The sequence below is a fragment of the Taeniopygia guttata genome, chromosome 9 (assembly GCF_048771995.1).
Source record: "Taeniopygia guttata chromosome 9, bTaeGut7.mat, whole genome shotgun sequence".
NCBI lineage: Eukaryota > Metazoa > Chordata > Aves > Passeriformes > Estrildidae > Taeniopygia > Taeniopygia guttata.
Genome location: NC_133034.1, coordinates 6,178,973 through 6,204,465, shown reverse-complemented (window position 1 = coordinate 6,204,465; position 25,493 = coordinate 6,178,973). Strand labels below are relative to the sequence as shown.

The window sequence follows — 25,493 nt, the reverse complement described above, 5'->3', positions numbered from 1 at the left end:
GAGGAGAAAGTGAGAAGCTGGGGAGGGGAAGCGTTGAGGAAGCAATGAGTCAGTTTGTTTGGGATCAAGTTCAGCAATGTGTCACCTGGCCTTTGCTGCTCATCAAGGCAAAGTGGCTGCAAACATGGCTTAAATATAATTCCTCCACAGGCAAATTTTGCTTTGGTGAAGTGAAAGCTCTCCTTCATTCCCTGTATTTTAAATCAGAGAGCAGCAATGTAAACAGCCCAATTATTTCCCACCCCAAGATAAGTGATGTGCAGAAAGGCAGCCGAGATTAACAATACAGACATGTGATATTTTAGGTAGTCCTTAAATGTGGATGCACTTTCCCTGTAAATCCTCCTTGTGGGGGTTTGCACAGGCAGCTGCAGCCTCTGCCTGTGTCCATGTTGGGCTCTGTCAACTTGGAGAAGGTTGCAAACCTAAACATGTCCCCAGTAGCAGACACTGGCCCTTTTAAGGAGGACAGGAGAGCAGATTTGTAGAGGAGAGCGTTGTTGAAGTGTGAATTAGCTGCCATTTCTCAGCTGGGTGAAGACTCCTTGCTCTTTGCAATGTTTAGTGTGGAGGAGGAGGAGGAGGAGGAGGAGGAGGAGGAGGTAGCTCTGGTGTTGATTGATCAAAGGCTGGACTTGGTGATCTTGGAGGTCTTTTCCAACCTAAATGAGGAACCTAATTCCATCTTGTGCTCACAGGGGAGTTTGGAGAGGTGTATAAAGGGCGCCTGAAGTTGCCAGGCAAGCGGGAGATCTACGTGGCTATCAAGACGCTGAAGGCCGGGTACTCGGAGAAGCAGCGCCGCGATTTCCTGAGCGAGGCCAGCATCATGGGCCAGTTCGACCACCCCAACATCATCCGCCTGGAAGGGGTGGTCACCAAGAGCCGGCCGGTCATGATCATCACCGAGTTCATGGAGAACGGGGCCTTGGACTCGTTCCTGCGGGTAATTCAGGCCTTTACAGAGCTCCCTGGCAGCTGGGAAGTGGTGCTGTGATGCCCCATGAGGCGGGGCCACGTGGGCTGTGGGATGAGGGAATGAGATGTTGGTGTCCTGTTTGTAAATCCTGGCCTGTTTGCTTAGTTTGGGAGCTGGCTGGACTGTGCCATACATCTCCCAAATATGTCTTTTGGGGTGCTTACCTCTTCTGTAATCAGGCAGGGGAGCTGGAGTTCTCTGGGGAGGTGCAGCATCCTCCTGAGGTCAGGGTGGGTGGCCCTGGTCCCACTGTGGGCTCTGCATGCTCACCCCAGTGCCTGCTCTTTCTGCTCGCAGCAAAACGATGGGCAGTTCACAGTGATCCAGCTGGTGGGAATGCTCAGAGGGATTGCTGCTGGGATGAAGTACCTGGCAGAGATGAATTATGTGCATCGAGATCTGGCTGCCAGGAACATCCTGGTCAACAGCAACCTGGTGTGCAAAGTGTCTGACTTCGGCCTGTCGCGCTACCTGCAGGACGATACGTCTGACCCCACCTACACCAGCTCCTTGGTAGGTGCCTCCTGCAGGATGTCCTCCTGCCCAGCATTCCCTGTGTACCTGCTGAACCTGGGAGAAGGGTGCTGGATGTACAGTCTGCCATGGGTGGGAGTACCTCATGCATGTTCCCACCACATAGGCTCATGCTCCAGAGGTCCGGGCTGTAGTTTCCACAAATTATCCTTTCTCTTCCTTTTTAGAAGTTTTCCACCTCCCTCCTCCCTAATCACCCTTCTGCCTTCTGCAGTTTCCAGATAAGCCTCTTCCCTCTCCTCTGTGGAGGAAAGGTGCAGAGGAGTCCCTGGAGAGACAGGAGTGGGAGGCAGGGAGATCACAGCAACTCCTGGAAGCACAGCAATGGTGCTCCCTCCCCCAGGAGAGGTTTAACTCCCCTTCCCCCAGTGCTCCAGGTCTGGTCTGCTTTTTCCTGCTGGAAACTTGTTCCAAGCATAAATTAAAGAGACAAGCCTAACGGGAGCTCTGCCATTCTCCAGCCACTCTTCTCTTCTTTAATTAACTCTTTTGTAGGTAAGGGCAGATCTCTTCTCCCCCTGCTCCAGGCTACCCCAGGGGACCCCCAGCTCCCCACCGTGGCCATTGTCCCGCTTGTGAGCCCCTGAGAGGTGTTAAGGGTGATCAGAGGGGGAAGGGATGATCAGAGGGGGAAGGGATGAGCAGCTCCCTGGCCTCATCTAATGGATTAATAAAAGAGTGTGCGGTGGGTGCCGGCACGAGGCTGCACCAGCTGCTGCCAATGCAGTTCTTTGGGCTGCTGAGCTGTGCCCAAGTGCCAGGGCTGGCTCCAGCTGCCAAAATGGGAAAGCCAGGGATGTGCCTTTAAGGCTGACTCAATGTTTTGGCCCAGTTGCAGCCCCTCACTGTCCCTCCCCTGCTCAATGGGATGTTCCTGTTCCCCCCAGACCTGCCCCGCTCCCTGCCCAGACCCTTCCTGCAGGCAGCAGCCTTTGAGCAGACACCCGGCTTTTATTTTTCCTTCAAAGACCCCAGCAGTAGCTGCTGAGATGAGGCATGAATTAGTCTTTTCCCCACCTTCAGAGATAAAAAGAGATTATCTCATCCGTGTTTTTATTTAATTTAGGCCATAATAGATCTCCCCAGCAGCTGGGAAGTGATGCTGTGCCTGCGATTGCATCACTCTGCCTCCCACAGCAGGCTTTTTGCTCTGGGGAAAAGGCAGGAAAAACAACCTAGCAGTTAATTTCTCCATTTGTAGTTATTCAAATCAAATTTTTTGCCATTCATCCTTCAAAAGCGGCTGACGCGTCCTCGGAAAGACTATGGAAAATGATTGTGCTGAACGATTTGCAGTGCAGTCCTGCCCCCAGAAAATTCCCGTGCATGTCTGTGGTTTTCCTTATCCCTTGGCTTTTTGTGTGGTTATTTTATGGAGCTTTCCCAGGGAGCGATCCCTCTGTGCGTGCTGCCCCTCCTCACATCCCCGAGCCCTTGGCATGGCCTTTGGCCCTAGAACCTGCCCTGGCTTGGCTTGAGATGCTGAGCCTGATTTGGAGCCTTTGGGAGAAACGAGGACCTCTCTGCCAAAGGCACTTTCCTACACCTGTGCTTTCCATTGGGTTTTAAAGGTGTTTTGCTTTTTGCCTTCCACTCCAACAGTAGGGCTGGAAGGACCTTCTAGCAGCTGTGGGAGCCCAGATGAATCTGTAGAGGATGCTTTTAGTTCAGCCTTGTTTCTATTGAAGGCCAAGGGATGGGGATGCCTGTGGCTCCTCACCTGTGACAAGCACTAGCCCAGTTGTGCTTGGCCTTGTCACCTGGCGACTACCTGGGAAGGGACCTGGGGACAGGCCACTGATGTGCTGGGCTCTTGCAGGGCAGCTGGAGTGGGCTGGTGTCAGTCAGTGAGGTAAATCCTTGGCTAAACCCATTTGTTTCATTCAGCTAAGCCATTTTAGGCAGGTACAAGATAGATTCATGCAGTTGTTTTTCGCTCCTGCCTCCTCGTCCCATCAGGTGCCACCTGCCTGCTCCTTGGTGGGGTCCCCAGGGACCCATGGTTTGGGGTGTGTGGGATGGCCCCAACCCTGGCTTGTGGGCATCCAGCCTCCTCTGCCTAGAAAGACGTTTCTCAGCTGAAGTCTCTTTTTCTGTAGGGGGGCAAGATCCCTGTCAGGTGGACAGCGCCGGAGGCCATCGCCTACCGCAAGTTCACCTCGGCCAGCGACGTCTGGAGCTACGGCATCGTCATGTGGGAGGTGATGTCGTTCGGGGAGAGGCCCTACTGGGACATGTCCAACCAAGATGTAAGCACTGGGGGTCATCCACACTGCTCTGGGGGCCAGGGGGTGCTCATTCCCAAAAGAAATCCCTGCCTGAAGGGCTCTCTGCTCCTTTCTGGAGCCTCAGGAGCACTCTGTTTGGAGATGAAACAGGTTGGTGAGTGAGAGGATGCAAGGAGGGAAATTGGAAAGAAAAGCCAGTGGGCTGGTAATTGGACTTCAGCAAGCTGCAGGGCCTTTGAAAATGTTCAGAGGGTTTACGAGCAGGGAAGGAGCTTTGGAAGTGTGACTCCAGCGAGATCTGCCGAGATAATGAGTGGCAGCTCTCTGCTGGGAGGAACTGCAGCCGCGCAGCATCAGAGCGGAGATTAACCTCGGAGAGCACCCGGCTCCTCCCGCTCCCTCGGCTGCTGATCAGCCGGGCTGGCTGTCCCTCCCCGGCTGCCTGCAGCCCCTCTCCCTGCACAGGCAGCTCAGGGAGCTCCCCGAGTCCTCATCCACTCTCCCCCTCACTCATCCGTCCTCATCCATCCTCAGGTCATCAACGCCATCGAGCAGGACTACCGGCTCCCGCCGCCCATGGACTGCCCGGCCGCCCTGCACCAGCTGATGCTGGACTGCTGGCAGAAGGACCGCAACACCCGCCCACGCTTCACCGAGATCGTCAACACCCTCGACAAAATGATCCGCAACCCGGCAAGCCTCAAAACTGTGGCGACCATCACCGCTGTGTGAGTGCTGGGCGTGGGGATGCTCCCTGTCGCCATCCCACGCCGTGGGGAAAGGCTCCCTGAGCGGCTCCAGAATTCATAAATACTTAGATGGGGGCAGGGGGGCTCTGCCTTCACTCTGCCTGACAGTCAGACAAAGAACGTGCAGTTTTCAGCCAAGCAACAGCAATAATTCTTTGCTATTGATTCTTTATGGTGTGTGACCATTTGGGTGTGGTGGCTGCTCTGCTGATGCCTCATCCCTGTGGCTCCTGCAGCTGGAATACGTGTGAGCTTGCAAAGCGCTGCTTGGCATGGCAGTGTTCCTGTGGGACAGGCCTTCCTCATGGCCTTCCATGGGTGTGTGCTGGGGGGAGCACAGGGATACCGGGGGTGGACTGGGGAGTGTGTCCCTGTGCTGGCCGGGTTCAGGCAGGGCAGCCCCTCGGTGCCAGCCAGGTGTGTCACCAGCGGTGTGTCCTGTTTCAGGCCTTCTCAGCCCCTCCTCGACCGCTCCATCCCCGACTTCACTGCCTTTACCTCAGTAGACGACTGGCTGAGCGCTGTGAAGATGAGCCAGTACCGGGACAGCTTCCTGACCGCTGGCTTCACCTCCCTGCAGCTGGTGGCCCAGATGACATCCGAGTGAGTTTGCCGTGCCAGGGCTGCCTGAACGCAGGGTGCTGCCCAGCTGGGGAGGTGGGGAGGTCAGTTCAGGGCAAAGGACTGGTGTGAGCATCCCTTACATTGGTCACCAGAGTCTGGAGGTGGCCACATTCACTATTTGGGGGTCAATGTGTGGATGTCACCTTGCTCTCAGTGAAGCTTATGGGACTGTGCTTGGGCCCTGTGGATGTTCCAGCTGAGCTCACCTCCCTTAGCAATAGCAAAACAGGTGCACCACCCTCAGCTTTCCATTGACCTTCCTCTGTCTGTCTGTCTTCCAGAGACCTCCTGAGAATAGGAGTGACTTTGGCTGGGCACCAGAAGAAGATCCTGAACAGTGTCCAGTCCATGCGAGTACAGATGAGCCAGTCTCCCACCTCGATGGCATGACGTCCCTTGTTCGTGGGGAGGGCGCGCAGCGGAGGGCAGAGGTGGGAGGGGAGGAACTGAGGCGGGGCAGCGCTGGGAGAGGAGCTGCCGCTGCCTGGGGACTGCGACTGCAGCCAAAGGATGTTCCTGGGACTCACCTCTGACTGGTGACTTCCGTTTCTCACCAACAGAAGCACACTTACCAATGTCATGGGGGACAGCGTATAAATACGTATAAATATGTACAAATCATATATTTAAAAAGCAAAGCAAAACAAAAAAATCATAGAAAACAATGAAGACAAACCAATGTACGTTGGGGAAGCAAACCCAAACCCTAGAGACCAGACTCCAATCCCGCCACCAGTGAGCAGTGGTCAAAACTGAGAAGGAGGAAGGGGCTGTTGGGGAAGGGAGAGGCATGAGATGGAGCATCCTGTCCAGAGGAACCACCTTCCTTTTTCTTCTTTTGCCCTTCCTCCCTGCCCGGGCCCTCCTGGCTCACCCTGCTCCCCTCTCTGCTCACGGACTGGGTGGAAGTGTCCTCAGATGTCTCTGCAGCTCCCTGCCATCCCACCTGGGTGCCACTCTGGCAACTACCAAAGGACTTTGCTGACCACTGCATGGGGGATCCGACTCAATCCAGTTAATGTCTTCATATTGAAGAAGAGATGTACCTTCAATAGAAAACCTTGGGTTTTGGTTTTTTTTTCTCTTTTGCTTGCATTTTTTTTGCAAAAAGGAAAAAAAGGATTAAAAAAAAAAAAAACAAACTCTCCATCCTGGAAAATGGAAAGAGGTGTTCCCGTGTGTGTGTGCGCGCTCGTGCGCCTGTGTATGTTGTCAACCTTCCGTGGACTCACTGCTTGTCCATGACCGAAGAGCAGCGCTGACCCTGCAGCCAGCGGCCGGCCGGTCCCTGACCCCGGGGGCCAGGGGTTGTACCCACAGCCCCCAGGGCAGGAGGCAGCCTGGAAGCACCTGGTGATGAAGGAAGTGCTCGGCATCCTGCACTTGGGGAGGAGGATGCCAAGGGCCGACCGGCACGGTGGGGATGGGACGGGACTGGAGGAGCCACTGCGTGGCTGTGACTGGGTTGGTGGCTGCTGGAGGAGGAGAGTTGCTCTGGGAAGTGGACTGCTCAGGCCTCCAGGGCCTCGTGATGTCTGGAAGATGGCTATGGAGGACTTTTTCCCCCATCTTGTGGACCTAAGGATTTTGATACTGATTTATGGACTTAGGTTTCATGGCTTCAGAGGTAGGTCTGAGTGTCTTGTGTGTCTCTGTCCATCCATCCGTCCTGCTTTGTATTTTTCTGCTCTTCTTTATAGCCTCTCTTAGTGGATGTTTCCCCATATTTAATTTGATCTTTATTATTCTTTTTTTTTTTTGGTTCCTCCACTGGTCTCCTAGGCAAATAGATCTGGTAAAAATTGCCCAACACGGGTCAGTGTTTACTCAGAATATTGTAAGGCTGGGCCATCTGACTTCCCCCTGTGGATCGCCCCAGGAGTTTATGAAACGAATGAACTCTTAATAAGGCTTTTACTTAGAGGGCTGTGTGCGAGCTGCAGTGATCCATCACGGTGCTCTTGCTGGCGCTGTGCCGTGTGGTGGCGGAGCAGTGGCACTGGGCTGGCTGTGCCTCAGGGGCTGCAGGTCCCAGCTGGGATTTGGTGGTGTGGTGGCTCATACGTACACCGAGATCCTCTGTCCTCCTCACTCACCCTCCATCCCTCTCATCTTCCATCGTCACCGTGGCAATACTCCACATCTGCTAGTGCCATGGGGACATCCTGCATCCATCCATCTCCTGGGGGTGTTCCTGAGCCACAGGGATGCCCTGTGTCCAGCTGTGTTACAGGGGCTGCTTTACTTCTCAGCCCGTGTCTGTCTGTGCTAGGTGATGTTCTGTGTCCCTCAGTGCTGTGACGATGGCTCACGCCCACCTGGCCTGTGGTTTTTCCCCATGTCTCTCTTTGTCATGGGGCTGCCCATATCCAGATACACCATGGCATTGCTCCATGTCTATCTGCCCCATCTTATTCCCATCTATGCCTGGAGATGCCTCACCAGATTTGCTTGCTGCCACTGTTCTCTGCTTGCTGCCATCACTGTGCACATCTCCTGAGTGGGACCACTGTTCCTCCTGTGTTGGGGCTGTTAGGGTCCTCTGTGGCTGGGTGGACCCCTGTGTATCCTGTGAGGAGCACACGTTCAGTTCGTGGTGGTTCATGAGGAACACGTTCATGCTCATGGTTCATCACCACCAGCAGCTGAAGGACCTTTTGAGGTGCTCTCTACACCTCCAGTTTTTTTCTCCAGTGCCCAAGGCAGATGACCTGTGCTCTGCCGAAGAACAAGAACTAACAAGATGCAGGAATGAGCTTGTTTCAATTCACTGAACTCCCCCCAGAGAAAGAGGCAGAGAAAACCCCCCCTTGTTTACAACAGCAGGGACTGCTCCTCTTCCTGTCTGATAGACGATTGCTAATACCTCTCGGGATGTTGGCGGCCCAAATCTGCATTCTGGGATGTTGTCACACGGAACACAACATGCAGATGGAGCGGGCGCCGTGCATGCTAATGCACCGCCCCGCCACATTGGTATTCGCTGGCACTGACGGGTCCTTTGTGGGTTTTTTTATGATTTCTCTTTTATTAGAAGGAAGCTAAAGGCGTTTAAAGGAACGAGTGACAGGCACACAGGCTAAATATCAATACTGCACCTTTATGGCTCCCCTGCCGCTGTTGCCAGCCCTGCGAGCACCTGTGAGGCAGCTGCTGCTGCCGGCTCGGTGCTGTCCCTGCCCCAGCACACCACAGCAGCCCTTTAATACAGAACCACAGTGTCACAGCATGAGAATGGATCTCTGAGACCATTGAGTCCAACCTGTGACTGATCCCCACCGTGTCAACCAGTCCAGAGAACTGAGTGCCATGTCCACCGTTCCTTCAACACCTCAGAGGATGGGCATTCCACCACCTCCCATTCCAATGTTTAATCACTCTTTCAGTGAAGAAATTCTTCCTGGTGTCCAACTTGAACCTCCCCTGGCACAGCTTGAGGCCATTTAATTGTGAATAAGAAATATGAACCATTCAGTCCTGCCCATCCCACCCAGCAGGCCAAGTACCCCTGAGGGGTCAACCAGGCTGTCTGGTGCTCAGGTGCTATCAGAGATGCCAAGACTATCTTGGTTCAATTTCCCAGGGTGGATGATGCTCCTTGGCTCTGGGCCACCAGCAGTGCCCTGGGCATTGCCAGGGCTGGTGGCCTTTCCATTCTGTTGCCCTTTCCCAGCTGTCCAGCACCTGATGTCTCCTGAGCTGCGTCAGGGCAGATGATTCCCATATGCCACCACTCCTAACCAGCTGTCCCCACATCTTGGCCTTGTGCTGGGACCTGTATGTGTCCCCTCCAGGGTCATGCCAGAGCCCAGCAGCAGACTGGTGGTGCTCTGGGCAGAGCAAAGAGCAAGCAGGTGGGCTCAGCCAAATCCCTGCAGCGAAGAGCCATCATGGGCCAAGGGAATTGCTTGAGGGAGGGTCACCACGGGCCTCCTGTTCTCCTGCCTTTCAGTGAAAGTCGTTTCCTCCCAACCAAAAGATTTCATGAAAGGCCATCAGTCTGTTAGTGGAAAACAAAGGGGAAAATCCAAAATAGCCATGTTTGGTTTTTGCTTTTTATTGAGAAAAACAGCGTAAAAATTTCAGATGATTTCTGACAGACCATTCTGTTACTTTAGAGGGCTTTCTTCCACATAAAATCAATTTTCCAAACTGTGAAGCCTTTCTGTCTGGAAGTGACAGTGCTGTCCCTGCCTGGCCATGGCAGCAGCATTGTGTTTGACCTGTTCCTCCTTTTCCTTTGTCAGATGCCAAGGAAGAGACTCTCACCTTGACTTGGGTGGCAGCCTTTGATGCTGTTCTTTTGCTCCTACTCTGGCAAGAGTCTCTTCCTTGGTCTAAAGATGAACAGTCCAATTTCACGTCTTCTGATCCACGCTGGTTGGTGTTGGACTTCCTTTCTTTGATCACAGAGGAGAAGGGATGGCTCAGAAGCTGTTTTCTCCCTGCAGAGTCATGGTTTAAAGGAAAGAAAAGGGAGTTTTGGATCAAAGACGACCCATTGCACAGGCCTTTCTTTTGGGCTGGGCTCTGTCCATCACACGGGGTCCTGATGGGTTTCTGTGTTGGGGGGGGCATTGCTGGGGTGGATCCTGACTGCTGCCACTGCTCCTGAGTGAAGCTCAGTCACAGTGCCTTGCTCCTTTGGCTGCATCCCACATGAATATCCATGCATGGATGAGGCTGCATGCCCGGGTGAGCCCACCTCACCCTCGCCCCTGATCCTGGCCTTTCACTTTGTGCTCTGCAGTCATCAGCTCCTTCTCTCCATTTCTATGGCAACTGTAAAAACCTCAACCCTTTTGTGTCTTTTTAGGTTTTTTTTTTTGTGTGTGTCTGGGTTTGCTTTATCCTTTTTGCATAGAGTGTTAAATTGAAAAAGAGACTTTTGGCTACCAAACCCCTGCTCTGAGCTTGGCCCAAGGTCTCGTGTGAGAATCAGTGGGCAGGATCCTCACAACTGGACTGGGTGTTGCCAAGTGGCTCCACATTTCCAGCCCCACTGTTACTTCCCTCATCCCCCAAAAATCCCCATTTGCAATTCAGCTGCATTGTTCTCCCCTGGGGCTTTTCCATGCTTTTTCCCGGCCCCATCCCTGGGTGTGATGGAGGAGCAGCAGGCTTCTCAACGGCAGTAATTAAAAGGAGATGTTGTGCCTCTGCCAGGGAAGGTGAACCCAAACCCCTCGCATCTCTGAGGCTTGAATGTGGAAGAAGAGCGTGTATTAATGGCATAATTACGTGCCTCTTTCCAGAAAAAAAAAGGGAATGTATTTTATGCCATTTAATGACCTTCAAATTAACAGTTCTTTGAAAGCACTTATGTATATTTAATTTTAAATATTTCTGCAAGTCGGAGCAGGGCTTGCAATGAAAACAGCAGGCAGTGGTTTTTAAACAAGAGTGATCTCAAACCATTATTTCTGAGCCTGTCAGATTTTGGTGCCTCTAATGCTCCTTTGCTGAGGAGAAAACAGGGCTATTCTTCCCCCTTGCCGGAGTCCCATGCGATCTCTTCTGCTTTCTGCTTTTCCAGGTGTTTGATTCAGAGTTGGGTTGGGGTTGGGTTGCAGAATATCACCAATAAGTTTGCCTGCATCCCAAGGACATCTCTGTGGAAACATCCCAGTTGGCCTGTGTTCTGGGATAAATCACTAGGCATCACCTATGCAAGGGTTTTTGCACTGCTATCAGCCCCTGCTGTTGTTCTGAGATGGGGAGAGACATGTTTCTCTTCATTAAAGTCTGATTTAAGGCTTTTGCTTCTGATCCATAAAAACTGCCGATATATCTGAGCCACTCTGTGTTCACTTGGAAATCATTACTCTTAAACATTGAATTTGAGTTTAAAAAAAAGGATCAATCAGCTTCTGAGGCGAGGAATGGATTTACAGACCCAGGAATGTTCTGTAGCTCCAAGGCCACCTGTCCTCCTTGAACTGCTGGTGGAAAGGGGGGACCCAGGGAGTCCCATCCAGCTCCAGCAGCCATCCAGGTGCTGCTCATCCCTGCTGCCCCAATGTCCCTGCTGCATGAGGAGCTGCAGGGGGATTCAATGTTCAGGTCATTGTCTGCTGTGGTGCCTCTTCTGTGAAGGATCCTGCCAGGGTGGATGGTGATCCAATACTTGGATCATTCCCAGTGAATCTCCTCAGAATTTTGGAAGTGCCAGAAACTTATTGAGTGATGATGGGGGAGAAGCCAACTCCACACTGACAGGACTCCTGTGGCAAATTGTTTCACACCGTCAGTGATTTCTTTGCTGCTCCTGTTTTGGCTTATATTTTTCCAATTTTTAGGTGTTGGAGGGGTCCTTTGGGATCATCTTGGATCATCAACTGTACTGCCATGGGGGAATGACTCTGCCTCTCCCAGCTGAGCTCAATCTCCTCCAAAGCCTGTCTGGGAGGTGTGAGAGCTGCTGCTGGGTTGTGCTCTCCTATTTTTGATGTCCTCAGAGTTTTACTCTGTGTCTCAGGGGAGATCTGCTGGCTCATCTCCACCACTGGGCCCTGATGGGCTGTGCTGGTTTCCCAGGGTTTGACATGGAAAGGGGAGCTGCTCCAAACAGGAGAGGACCTCCTCTCCTGGCAGGAGGAGATGTGAGGTGGGAGCTGTGAGCATCCATGGCAATCAGTGTGGTGTCTTGGTTCCTGTCAGAGCAGATCAGTGCTCTGGAGGGAAGTGCACCTGTCTTGGTGACCATGATGCCCTCCACGTGTGCCTTTTGGGGTTGTCAGAGCTGCTGGCACTTGGGTGGTGTCCCAGGGCTGTCACTTCTGGCTGGCTGTCCTCCACAGACCAGCACTGTGAGACCCCTCCAGCCCGGGCACAGCTGCTCCCCTGCTCCCTGTCTGTGTCAGAGCATCGCTGCTGCTTCTGCTCTCCTTCCTCTGCCATGGAATTTGAACAGCCCTGAGGCCCCTGGCATCCCACTCTGCTGCCCTGCTCTGCTCTAGTGGCTGTTTTGGGGACATCTCCGTGTCCTTGCAGAGCCCAGCACGTGGGCAGCTGCATTGCAGGTGACACAGCCATGGAGGGGGTGGCCCATCAGTGGCAGAGGCAGGATGGTGGTGAGGTCTCCTGGCCTGTCTCTGGAGGATTAATGCTGGAGGAGGTTAATCTGAACAAACCAGCCCTGTGAATTTTAAGTGGATTAGCTGAACTCTGCTCCTTCCCAAAACAGACAGTGCCCTTTTGGGCGGATGTAGAAGTGGATTAGGCAAAAATCTACTTAAGGCTGCATTAATTCTAGATAAGTGTAGGGGGATTAACGCCCGTCCACTTAAAAAAATTAATTGGAGTGAACTTTTCTCTGTGTCCCCAAGTAAACAAGACTCGGCAGCTTTCCCCATCCAGCAGCTGGGCTGTGCCTTTTCCTTCTCTGCTCTCCCATCCCCTCAGGTTGTGCGGGACCTGCCATTGTGGTGGGGGAACCTGCTCCTCTCTGATTATCCTCAGGGGCCTCATTAGGCCATTGAACCCTTGTGTGAAGGTAGGGAGAGAAGGCAGGAAAATTATGGTTACCATCAGTGCAATTATCTATGCTAATTAGTGCCAAGCAGGACTGACAGCAGGAGGTGCAGCCCATGGCAAGTGTTGTCTGAGGAGCCAGGTGAGCCTCACATCGCATCCTTTTGGGGCTTCCATGGACAGGCAGATGTGGAACGTGCACAAATCACTTGGTTCACTTATTTTTCCCCACCGTACTTTGGCTGAACTCTTCAGATTCCACAGCCTAAATATTTGGGAGCCAGCCAGAGGCTGCTGTGGTCAGGGACTCAGGCTGGGGTTAGTGCCTGGGTGGCAGTGCCATGTCATGTCCCTGCTGGTGCCTGGGTGAGGATGGAGCTCTGGGAGGCCCCAGGGGAAAGGGGCTGAGGTGTGACTCCTTTTGCAGAGTGGCCCCCTGCACCCAAGAAATATCCAGCAATATATTTTCCCCCAGCTGAAGTTCCCTTTTTTGAAAGATAATCTCAATTTCTCTTCCCTTTTCTCTGCTCTTTTTTCCACCAAACACTACATTACTAAATAAAACTTTCATTACTACCTGGGTTTGCTAAAGAAAAAAATTATTTCCATTCAGGAGAATGATGAATTTTAATAGGAGTGAAATGTCAGGCACAGCTGGGGTGGGTTTCTGAAAGCATTGGTATGTTTGGAGAGGCACAGAGATGCCCAGCAATAATTAGCCAGTGAGCCCCGTTTTTTTGTGGCCCAGCAAAGGGACCCAGCAGTCAATTGCTTTGTTATTTAATGTGCTGCCTTTATGTTTCCAAGGTGCAATTGTATATTAAAAGCATCTTTGCCTCTCCAAAGTGGCTAAATAATGGGATTTTGCTGCTGTGTGGTACTTGTTGGTTATAGGGTGTGGAGAAGGTGTTGCTGGGGCTGCTCCTCTGATTCCCAGACCTTCTGTTTTCCCCTGGCAGCAGAGAGAATGGGGATTTTATTTTGTTACATTGGAAAAAGCTATTTGATGGTGCCTGGTGGTTTGCTCCTGCTTTACACCCAGGGGGGCTCATTTTGCAGTGGGAGGAGGGGGAAAGGCAGCTTGGCTGCGGGGGGACACAGGTACCCACCCGCCCCCAAAATTGCATCCCAGCCTCTGCTCCCTAAAGCAACTCAGCTTCACAAAGAACTCCATCTCTTCCATTCCTTCCTTTTCCCCCTGAAGAGAAATGGAGAGCTTTCAGTGAAATCATCACTTTTCTGACAGCATATTAATTAATCCCTGCTCTTTTTTTTTTTGAGAGAGAGGCTGGATGTGCTGTAAGAAGCCTTTGGGTTTCTCTGGGTGCGGGGGGCTCGGTGGGGCTCTCTGAGCTCTGGACGTGCCTATTTCTCACCCTCTCCTCGTCTTCCTCTTGCCTTGCAGGGGCGTGGAGTGCAGCCTTGCAGCGGGGCAGCAGCACGGAGAGGAGCCCCAGGGGCCGCTTCCCACCGCAGGATGCTCCGGGAGGTCCCGCAGCGCCCCGGTCCCCGTCCCCCCGAGCCGCGGCGTGTCCCGGGCCAGCCCTACCCTGTCCTGTACATAACCAGTGAGATGTCTGTAAAAGATTTCAACCCCTGGAAGTTTTTTTGCTCTTCCCCTCCCCTTCTTCCCCACTTTGTTGATTGTGTTGAAATTGTCGGAGTTTGTAACAGTATCTTTCAGAGAATATTGTACTAAAGAGAAAATTGCACTCAATAAAAAGGATGAAATAAGCCTGGTCCCTCGCCTTCCCCTTCCCAGGGGCAGCCTTCCTGCTGCCGGCTTCTCTTCAGCTCGGAGCTGGGGGAGTATTGCCATGAATATTCATTTGGGGAGCTGGCAGCGCTCCACCGCTCCTTGACTTACCTCGAATGTTGATGTCTATCAGATTTGGCTCCCCGGTTTGTAAATGAAGTGACTTTATTCTCGGCGATCCCTATCGGAGCTTGCTCGCAGCAAAAGAAGCCGGGAGAAGGAGTTTTCCTGGCAGGGCTGTTTGTGCGGAGCGCCTTTCAAAGCCCGGGTGTGCAATGGCGCAGGGAAACGCGCTGGAAGCGCTGCCTGGGATCAAAGAGCCGTCCCTGCTGGCTCCCAGCCTCCCGTCCTGCTGGAGCCTGTCCATACATCTCCACTGCAACCTGCCTTCCTCAAGGATTACTGTAAATGATGGCTGGCAAATGGATTCTTCCTCGTGCGTTGGCTGCACTTGGGTGTTTTATCCTGCTGGGATCAGTCCCACAGCCCATCCAGCTCTGTCACACACACTCGTGGGGTGGTCCTGTGCAGGGGCAGGAGTCGGACTCCATGATCCTTGTGGGTCCCTTCCACCTCAGGATATTCTGATTCTCTGAGATCCAGGTGATGCTGAGAGCAGCTGGTCCTCCTGGCACTGGGAACATCCTCCAGCCAACACCAGGGGCTGAAACAGGGGCTAAAGGTTTTGTAAATTAAAAATAAGCAGCCACCAGGAAGTTATTTGGGGTTCAGAAAGGAGAGCTGTTACTGGGAGAGCTCTGGAGGTGGGGTGAGGGGTTCCCATGGTTCTGGGGTGAGCCATGGGGAGGGAAACAAGCAGTGCTTCAGCTGTGGGTGGGACTGGCAGAGCCCTGCAGTCTCTGGCATCCTGTAACTGTCCCACCAGTGGTGGTGTTGATATGGGGTGTTCTCCTGGCTCATGTCTGGAGATTTCCAATCCTTTCTGCTTCTCCAGGGCCATTATAGCTGGGATGTCTTTATTACAGGGATTTTTGAGTGAGTGAGTTCTGTGTGCTGATGGGGATTGCTCCAGGTCCCTGCAGGCAGTACTCCACTGTCCCAGGCTCACATGCCACAGTGAGGTTTGCCTCACACTTTACACAGGGGTAGAACTTAAGTTTGGGTGTTTTGAATGCTTTTTTTGCCAAGCCCATCCCAACAAATGAAAGCAGAGAGTCTCTGCTATCTTTGGATATGCAAGATGCAAATAGGCAGCAGCTGATGGAGGGCAGAGTGAAGTTGTGTGTCCTTAATTGAGTAGACACTTGATTTAATGGGCTTCTGGTGTGGTTTAAATCAGTTTGTTGAATCCTCTGGGATTTGGGGTGCTGGGAGGGTGTGTCCTTCACACAGGCTCTCTGAGGTTTCCCCCTTTAGTAACCAAGAGACATTGACAGCTTGATGTTCCTGAAGTAGTTTGCCTTGGAGAGCCTTTTAACAGGGTCTGGGGGAGCCCTGCTGTCAGTGTGGTGGTTAATGGGGCTCTGAAGGACCCTGGGGAGCCAAAGGGCCCTCGGCAGAGCCTGGATATGGCCAGCCAGTCCCTCACAGGCCCTCACTCCCTGATACAGGTTTACACAGCTGCAGGCTCTGGAAGCTGCGCTTTATTTCCCCCAAGGGATAACCAGTCACCATCTCCGCCTGCGTCCCAGCTGGAGCAAGATGTCATTTATGAGGCCACACAGCATCCAAAGAAACTTTCCCTGAGCTTTCAATACAGACACAGGCAACTGTCACAGCCAGAACAGCGCCTAACCCTCAAAATGAAAAATCTTTCCTTCATGGCTCTCAGGTTTGAAAAATGGAAGGCGCGTGCTGGCTCCGATTACCCCGCAGCAGCTCCCAGAAATCCCAACGCACCCGGTGCTCCGGCACAGCAGAGTGCTGCCAGCCTAACTCCAGCCCTGGCGCTGGAATAAATCCTTATTTACCCCACTGCAAGGAGAAAACTGAGCAGGACTGTGCTCAGCTCCGTGGGGTGCAATGAGGGGCTTCACTGGGCGGTCTGGTGAGACACTCTTGCTCTTATTCCAGATTTACAGCTCTGGCCCAAGGACAGCCCTTCCCATGGGAAGAGAGTGGCTGGGGATGTATTGGCTGTGTGGACATGTGGCAGTGAAGGAGGGAGAGGTCAGGCACACATCTCCTGGCCTCTCCCACCTCCCCTCCCTCCCACACTTGGCAGTGAAAGACAAATAAAAGATGAGCCCAAGAGGACCATAGGCTAAATTGTAATTGGAGCAATATGGGCCGATGATAAAGTTCTGTGCCAACCCACATTAACTGGCAGCATCTGCTGGAATTAATGGAGATGCCTCATAGCCTATTAAAAGTGGTGGGATTTTCCTGGAGGACAAGCCAGGGAGGCTCAGCAGTGCTGGAGAGCCAGGAGGGCTCGGATGGAGCCAGTCTGAGGCTGCTGCAGTGTTGAAATCTCCTCCAGGCCCTCTGGAGAAGTTTTAAGGGGTGCTCTCAGGAAAGTCACCTCCTGTTGCAGCCAAGGGACTTGTTCCTGTTTATGTGGTCACCCCCCATAACCCTCCTAAGTGACACCACATCCTCCCTCTGCTCCAGGGTGACGGGGACAGGGCAGGATTTACTCCAGGCAGTTCTTTTAGCTGGATCTCAGCTAATTTTAGCTGGATTGCAGCTAATTTTACCCTGATTCAACCTGCACAGCTGCCCCCTTTGCTGCCCCAAAGCCACCAGTAGCACCCAGGGAGGGGATTCTGCCCCTCTGCTCTGCTCAGGTGAGACCCCACCTGCAGTGCTGCATCCAGGTCTGGGACCTCCAGCAGAAGAGGGATATGGAGCTGTTGGAATGAGTCCAGAGGAGGCCACGGAGATGCTCCCGAGGGCTGTAGCCCCTCTGCTCTGGAGCCAGGCTGGGAGAGCTGGGGGTGCTTACCTGGAGAAGGGAAGGTTTCAGGGACACCTCAGAGCCACTGCCAGTGCCTAAAGGGACTCCAGGAGACCTGGAGAGGGACTTTGGACAAGGGATGGAGTTACAGGACAAGGGGGAATGGCTTCCCACTGCCAGAGGGCATTGTCAGATGGGATAAGGGGAAGGAATCCTTCCCTGTGAGGGTGGTGAGGCCCTGGCACAGGTAGCCCAGAGAAGCTGTGCCTGCCCCATCCCTGGAAATGTCCAAGGCCAGGTTGGACAGGGCTTGGAGCAACCTGGGACAGTGGGAGGTTGGACTGGATGAGTTTCGAGGTCCCTTCCAAACTAAACCATCCTAGGATTCCATGAAGCTCCCAGATACACGCTCTCACCCAGCTGACTGAGCAAATCCCACCTGGGCTTTGGGCAGGGTGGAGGACATGTTTGAGCTGCTCCTGTGCTGTTCTCCTCTGCCCCTGCCCTCAGCAATGGGGACAATTCAGGATGCTTTCCTGCAGGACCAGCCCCTCACACCCACCTGGCCCTGGAGGAGTGGGAGTGCTTTCCTGTAAGGTGCCCTGGGGTGCTGGCATTAACCTGGGGTGAGAAAATGTCTCTGCTGCCACCCCAGCTTTGGGGACTGGCTCTGCTGCCTGTGGACCCAATGGAAGATGCTGATGCCCCTCTGAAGGAACATGGGAAGTGGAAAGCTCACTAAAACCCTCCAATATCTGTGCTGCCTGGCTCAAGACCCAGGCAGGCTCAGCAGTCCTGCCCATATCCTCTCGTTCAAGTCCCAGGCAAGGCTGGGAGGTGCATTCCATTCCCCACCCCAGCTGTGGGACAGGGGATGTGTTCCCTGCCTGGCCCTGTGCCACACCCAGAGCTGCTCCCCGGTGCCAGGCAGCCCATGCATTATTTACCACCCTCTTCCTGCACACCAAATTATTCATTTCCCTCGTGGGCCCTTTCCTGGCTCTCTAATCAGAGTTTCTTAGCTCCTTATGAACACTAATGAATTTATTTCTTCATGCCCTTATGAGGGAGAGATGGGATATTTTATCTTCTTTATACACAGTGAGCTCAAGTGTGGATTTGGGGACTTCAAAGCACGCTGGCACCCTGTGTGGCCTGCAGAGCTGGTGTTCCACAGCCAGGGGTGTTGGGCACCCAGCAGTGGCTACGAGCATCAGCTGGCTCTGGATGTCCCAGCACGGAGAGCAGGGTGATGTCCAGCCTGGTGCTGGCCCCATGCTGCTGGTCCCTGCTCAGCCTTCATCCCAGCAGCTCCATCCTCCCAGGGAACCTTCCCTTCTCTGGTCAGTGACTGTTTGGTCACTTGGCTCTGAAAACACTGGGTGGGTCCAATGTCACGGGTGGCAGTGGGTGACCCTCCAGGGGACTGCAGTCTGGGCTCTGGGAAGCCAACCAGGCCCCCAGATTGGTGTCCAGCTGCAGATTGTGCTGGGGGTGGTTCTTGACGTGGGTCCTGTTTTGACCAGTGAGGCTCACCAGGCTGCACATGCAGGCAGTGTCTTAAAACAAGAGTAACCAGGGGCAGCACAAAATCACCTGGAGATGTTCCAGGCCAGCTTGGACAGGGCTTGGAGCAACCTGGGATAGTGGAAAGTATCCCTGCCCATGGCAGGGGGTGGGAATTGATGAGCTTTAAGCTCACATCCAACCCAAACCACCCTAGAATTCTGATTCTGTGCTGAGCCTTCAGTGTGCCAAACCAATCCAGGTGCATCCAGCGGTGTGTGGAGATTTGTCCCTGTGGGTCTCCACAACCTGATGGTCGGGGAACAAACCTTGCACTGCTCCCTCCAGCCTCTCAGCTCCCCACAAAACTCAAACCAGCATCCTTCTCCTTTCCAGGAGCTGTTCCCTGGGTGAGCTCAGTGCTGGCTCCATGGTGTGGTGTGCACAGCTGTTCTGCCAGCAGATCTCCTGGGATGCTTTACAGCTCCATGCTGCTCCTTCTCCCAGCAAGGCTGCCTGTGAGATGCTGCTCCTGTTTGAGCAGATGCTGGCACCGATAGCCCTGACAAGCAGCAATTATTGTGCTGACAAAATAAAAGTTTTGAGTTGTTTTGCAAATATTTTTGAAGCCCTGATACAGCAGCAGAAGTAGGCGTAATTACACATGGAAGTGTATCTCCTTTAATTATCTACTCAGGTGAACCATAATTTGAGGGGAAATGCTTTAAATCTGTTCATTTCTAATAATAAAAAATGAGGTGGGAGAGTGTTATTTTAATGTAATTAAGAGCAGACATAGCTGGATGGATGGCTGAGAGAGCAGGATCTGTGCTGTGCTCTGGGGACCTTGGGCTCTGTCCCCTCCCCTGCCACCACACCAGCCCCGTCTCTGTGCTGGACAGCCCATTAACACTAGAGTCGAATTAACTGTTCACATGTGGTCACAACACTGTTTTGTGTCAATACTGAATAGTCTTGTCATCACCTTTCCTGAGCTCAGCTCTGCCAGGCCCTGCCCTGCAAAACCTGGGACTATTGGGGGACACCCTGAGACTGCTCTGCTCTTGCAGGCCACTCTCCAGCCATGCCAGGAGAACCTCTGGAGGCCAGTGTGGGATAAGAGTTGTCCTGGGAAGGAGATAATGGAATGGTTTGGGCTGGAAGGGACCTCAGAGCTCATCCTGTCCCACCCCTGCCATGGGCAGAAGCACCTTCCACCATCCCAGCTTGCTCCAAGCCCTGTCCAGACAATCTGGGCACCTCCCAGGACTTGGCACCTCTTGCTGAGGACCCAGCTGCCCACACCAGTGGTGGCACCTCTAGGCTGAGCCCTGCCTTAAAACTGGTTCCAAGCCTCCAGTTCCTGCCAAGCATTAGCTGTAACTCTGATTTCCCCTCTTCCCTCCCTGAACTGCTGTCAGGAGAGGCACCTTAAAGTAAGTTATTTCCATCCAGTCTGCAGCTTTCCAAGAAAAGACTGAGCGTTGAACTTTATTTCTCTTCTAATGGCTCCTCAGAGCCCCAGATAAGATCAAAGCCTGGCTCCTTTGGGTGTGTGCTCCACACACGTGGCACATCTCCTGTGGAACCGTGGGGCAGGATGGATGATCCATCTTCTGGGGAGGAAAGCTCGGGCACGAGGGGATGAGGTGACTTTTCCAGGAGTCTGCAGGCAGCCCATCCCAGGGGTGCTCCAGGTGTTTGTGTGAGGCACACAGCTCCCTGCCTTTGCATCTCCCAGGGATGTTCCCAGCCACTGGAGAGGGAAAACCAGGCTGATTTTCACTCGCTTTCCCAGGAATCCAGAGCCCTCCCCGCCTGCCTGTGCCGCTCCTGTTATCGTGAATGTCAAGCACTTTGCAAACAGAGGCATTAAATGTCAGATCCTGTCCCTTACAAGCCCTGCTTGTAATTTGAATGCTCAGACATGCTCCGTGCTCACCTCAATCCCATTCCCTTCCCCTGATAAGTGTCATGCCTGGTGCCACTGCCTTGGGAGGTGAGGCCACCAAGCAGTGCTCTTTACCCCCCTCTGGACCCTCATCCCAATGTCTTCACCCTCCCTACCTGATATTTAAAAATCTTACATCAGATTTCCACCTGGCCCTCTCCTTTGGGGATGGTAATGGGCATTTTGGGGGATTTTGGATCCCATGACTCTATCTCCCTGTGCTGAGCCCTTTAACAGAGCCAATCTTCCCTTGCAGCTGTGTCCAGGTGCTCCTCTCCTCCAAAGCTCCTGGTTCCAGCTGAGGCAGACCTGCTCCAGGGTTTATCACCTGGGTTTGCCATTGCTCTCCTCTTGGATAAGTGAGATGAGGCATCCTGCATTCCTCTGGTGAAGTCCAACAAGGCCAAGTGCAAGGTCCTGCACCTGGACTGGGGCACTCCCAGGCACAAACAGAGGCTGGGTGGGGAGAGGATGGAGAGCAGCCCTGAGGAAAGGGCTTGGGGGTGTTGCTGGACAAGAGGGAAAGGCTTTCAACTGCCAGAGGAAGATTTAGATGGGACATTAGGAAGAAATTCTCCCCTGTGAGGGTGGTGAGGCCCTGGCACAGGTTGCCCAGAGCAGCTGTGGCTGCCCCATCTCTGGAAGTCTGAGGCCAGGCTGGCTGGGACTTGGAGCACCCTGGGACAGTGGAAGGTGTCCCTGCCCATGGCAGGGGTGGGACTGGATGACCCAAACTATTTCACAATATCTCACATCTCACACCACAAACTGTCTTCTCTCCCCGTTTTTCTGTCACTTCTGTGTATTGGCTGTTATTTTGGATAACAGGGTGGCCCACCAGCATGCTGCTGTGAGTCCTGAGGGTGATACCCAGCCTTCCCCTTCCCTACATTACTGCCTTCCCCCTGCTGTGCACCCAGGCACTGAGCTGGTCCCTTTCCCACCGTGGCAGTGGGAACAACCACGGTGGCTGGCAGCTCTCTGGCTGTTTGTCCTTGATGGAAAAGCTTTCCCCAGGAACAAAGGACATGCCAGCTCCAAGTCACCAGTAACAGGGAGTGCTCAGCTCTCTTCCCTCTGGAGCCTTTGAGATGGAGTTTCTCATTTGCACTGTGGCATTGACACAGTAAAATAATGCAGAAATTGCACAGAATAAATTAAAGCAAACACTGTATGTACCGCTGCCCAGAAATGTGGGACTTGCTGCATGGCTAACAAGGTGCATTTTAATAATTACAAATGAACCTGTGGCCAAGAGAGCCTTCACTGAGCACACCTGGAATGAATGCTGATGCTGCTGCTCCCCGCAGAATGCTGATAATCACATTTGCCAGTGCATTAGAGCTGATTTAGGGGTAAGCAATAGCTTCCATCTGAATTTGTTTTACAACCTATTGACTGTAGCAGGTACCTTTTTTTTCATTGAAATAATTGTAAATATTTTACCAGGCCTTCACACTGCATTTGTTCTTGGTGTTTGTTTGTTTTGTGTTTTGGTGGCTTTAAAAAAAATTATTATTTATTTATTGTGAATTGACAACAATTGTGTTCACCCTCCATCGAATCCAAGGAGCTCATGGTTGTTTCCTCCCCTCTCCATCCTTTGTTGGAATAATTGTTCTCCCCACAGTGCTACTGCATGGTTTGTAAGCTTATTTCAGGCTCAACTGTGGGGATTAGTGATAACACTGCCTATTGTAGGAAGGTTCATATTATTTAAAATTGGAACTAGAACAAAGGCAATTCAATCCCACTTCCTTGCTGCCATTTACTGACTGAAACTGCATTTACTGACGCTGTCCAGGAAGTGCCAGGTAGGAGCTGAGCCTCTGCCTGTCTGCAGGCTGGGGAAGGGGGGTCAATCTGGCTGGGCAGCCCGAGTTCAGCCCCAGAGCCTGGGCAGGAGCAGGGAATGGCTCATCCTTGGGTGCCCCTTCCCTGAGGGCTGGTGTTAGTGCCTCCTTAAGCACTGCCCTTGGCCTGGAGATCTCCAAGTCGCTGCTGCAACAGGGATGGGATGTGGTGTTGGGGTGGAAAGGCTCAGGTTTTAATTTTTTCCCAGTACAGCAGAGTTTTGGGGACATTCCAGTAGGTCCACACCGGCAGCAGGGACTGGGGCAGGGGCTGCTTCCAGCTCTGGTGGTCAGGTGGCTTCACACACACAGCGCTGCTGTGGCTGGGCTTTGGTTATATGACAGCAAAGAGCTCAAGCTGGCAGCTCCTTCCCTCTGCATGGCCAGCAGTGTGAGACCAGATCTCCAGCAGGCAGCCCAGATCATCCATCCATCCATCCATCCATCCATCCATCCATCCATCCATCCATCCATCCATCCATCCATCCATCCATCCCTCATCCATCCATCCCTCATCCATCCATCCATCCATCCATCCATCCATCCATCCATCCATCCATCCTTCCATCCATCCATCCATCCATCCATCCATCCATCCATCCATCCATCCATCCATCCATCCATCATCCATCCATCCATCCATCCATCCATCCATCCATCTCTGTGTATCTGCTTTAAGCCAGGTAAATGCCCGCAGTGTTGTCTCAGCTGGGGTTTGTGTCCCCACATTGGCACACACAGAATTGGTGTCCTTGAGCACCACTCAACTCTTGTACCTCTCGAGAAGATTCTCCTGGGCTGGGGAGAGCAGAGGAGCTTGTGGCAGGGTGGAGAAAGCTGAGAGTGCAAGGAGGTCCCAGTGCTGGCACCACTGGACCTTTCCCTTTGGATTCTGCAGGCCTCTGTCACTGGCAATTCGTGCCTTGGCTCTTTAGAGTTCACTTGGGGATTCCAGGGATGAAGGAAAGGCATTGCTGCCTCTCCTTCCATGGAGCTTTTACAGCCATGCAGGTTCATTGAGTCGACAGAACATTCTGAGCTGGAAGGGACCCACAGGGATCATCAATCCAGCTCCTGGCCCTGCACAGACACCCCAACAACCCCACCCTGGGCATCCCTGAGAGCCTTGTCCAAACACTCCTGGGGCTCTGGCAGCCCTGGGGCTGTGCCCACTCCCTGGGGAGTCTGGGCAGTCCCCCAGCACCCCATGGAAGAAGAACCTTTTCCTGATATCCAAGCTAAACCTCCCTCCTCCCCCAGTGACAGGACTCAAGAGAATGGCTGGAGAGATTTACTGTAATATTTTTGTCAGCAGCATTGAACTCCCTGCTCAACTCTACCCCATCCCTGACCCCAACCCCTGCACTGGGTACACCCTGAAGGGAATGCTGACTTCCCTTCGGGCTGGGAGGTGCTGGTGGGACCTGCCCTGGCCACTGCTGGTCCTTGAGCTTCCCATCCATCCCCCTCCCCTGCTTCCCCGGAGGAGGGGAGTGCGTGGGGTGTGCGAGTGCGCGGGGGGCGGTGAGAAACCCCAGACACACAAAAGCTGGAGGAACCACCAGCAGCTGTAACCCTGGCAACTGTGTCTCAGCATTTGAATGTAATTATACCTCGAACGTGATAAACACTCCCAAGGACTCCTTATGTGGAGATCATACTAAACAAGTCTTTGAAATTACCCTCATCAAATATTGATAGAGGGAGAGTTTTTAAAAAAAATAAGAAAGGGAAAAGGGAAAGAGAGAGAAAAGGCAAATTCTTGCTCTTGCCCACGGGTTAATGAGGATCTGTTGGTTTATCACCACGGTGCAAACCCCGCTGAGAGCTCCAGAGCACTGCAAAGTTAAAAGTGGGGGCGGGAGGAGAAGAGAAATAAAACCATCAGGTGAGGCAGCTCTATTGATCGGCATTTTGTTTTATGTTTGGCACACAGGAAAGCCATCCCAATAAACACCATTTATCTTGCCCAGCCCTGGCAGACAGGGTTTAATTGCTCGGGAGCAGCAGTGGGCGGTGGAGAAGGGGCGTTTCTGAGGTCCATCAGCGTGGAGGGTTGTGTTGGCCAGCAGAGCACTGAGCATGGGCATCTCCTCCCACCTGCAGGCTTGGACACAGCAGGCAGAGTGTTTTCCATCAGGAGAGCAGGTGGAAGTCCCAGGTGGTTTCCAGCAGCTGTGTGTAGGAACATCCCTGGAAGTGTTGGCCTGGTGTGGGATGCTCCTTGCTGCTGTTCGTGTCCTACTGGCACCCTCTGTCCTTGAAAAAATCCACCAGGGGCCTTCCCTGGCTCTGGTGCTGTGCAAAGGGAGGGAGCTGGGCTGCAATTGCCTCCTCTCCTCAACCAGGTAGGGGCAAGAGATGCACTAAAAAAAGGGCATGAGTGGAGTTGGGATGGGCTGCTGTGCTCAGCAGATGCCCTGTGCAATGCTTGGAGGAAGTTGTGTGAGCAGAGCAGCTTCTTGTCTCTTGAGTGATCTCCCAGCAACGTGTGGGGCTGGGGAGAACATGGGTGAAGAAGCAGCAGTGCTGCCCGGAAAAAGGGAGCAGCTCAAACTTGGAGCAGAGGCTCTGGAGGTGTGGAGGAGGAAGAGGAGAGATAAACAGCTCTTCATCTGGGCTCTGCAGGCTATGAATGTCAAGGAGAAGGAAGCTGCAGGGGGCCAATTTTGTGAATTGCTGGTTGTGAGGTACTTGGTGACTTTTTGAATTGGCTTTTAACAGGGAGAAGAGGCAAACAGGGAGCCCTGGCTGAAGTTTGGTTGTTGTGAGTGTTGGTTGATCTGCCATAACCAGATCGTATGGAGACACGGGGACCTGGAAGCAAAGGTGTGCTTTCCCTGTGTGCTGGGGGTGGGAATGGTGGTGGTACTGATGTACTTTCACCTGACTGAAGGTTTATCACTTGGGAGAGGTTTGAGGAGCAAACGTGACCTCCAGAAATAGAGGCAGCTGTTGACATCCCCATAGGATCCCAGTG

General features: G+C 53.0%; 1 protein-coding gene and 1 long non-coding RNA gene across 2 annotated transcripts in view; one reads left to right on the top strand and one right to left on the bottom strand.

Annotated features, from left to right (window-relative positions):
• Nucleotides 1–14,321, top strand: part of EPHB1 (EPH receptor B1) — a 75,809-nt gene extending 61,488 nt beyond the window's left edge. The window contains exons 11-17 of the mRNA XM_030279928.4: nt 699–946; nt 1,277–1,492; nt 3,613–3,762; nt 4,276–4,469; nt 4,938–5,093; nt 5,396–6,741; nt 13,993–14,321. Coding sequence (XP_030135788.1) covers nt 699–946; nt 1,277–1,492; nt 3,613–3,762; nt 4,276–4,469; nt 4,938–5,093; nt 5,396–5,504 — 1,073 coding nt within the window. The 3' untranslated portion in view covers nt 5,505–6,741; nt 13,993–14,321. The remainder of the gene's footprint in view (nt 1–698; nt 947–1,276; nt 1,493–3,612; nt 3,763–4,275; nt 4,470–4,937; nt 5,094–5,395; nt 6,742–13,992) is intronic.
• On the bottom strand, nt 9,156–15,130 carry LOC115496340 (uncharacterized). The gene is made up of 2 exons (XR_003961805.4): nt 14,455–15,130; nt 9,156–9,559 (listed from the first exon to the last, which is right to left on the bottom strand). It is a non-coding gene; the product is annotated as an uncharacterized lncRNA (long non-coding RNA).
• Nucleotides 15,131–25,493: the final 10,363 nt, after the last annotated feature.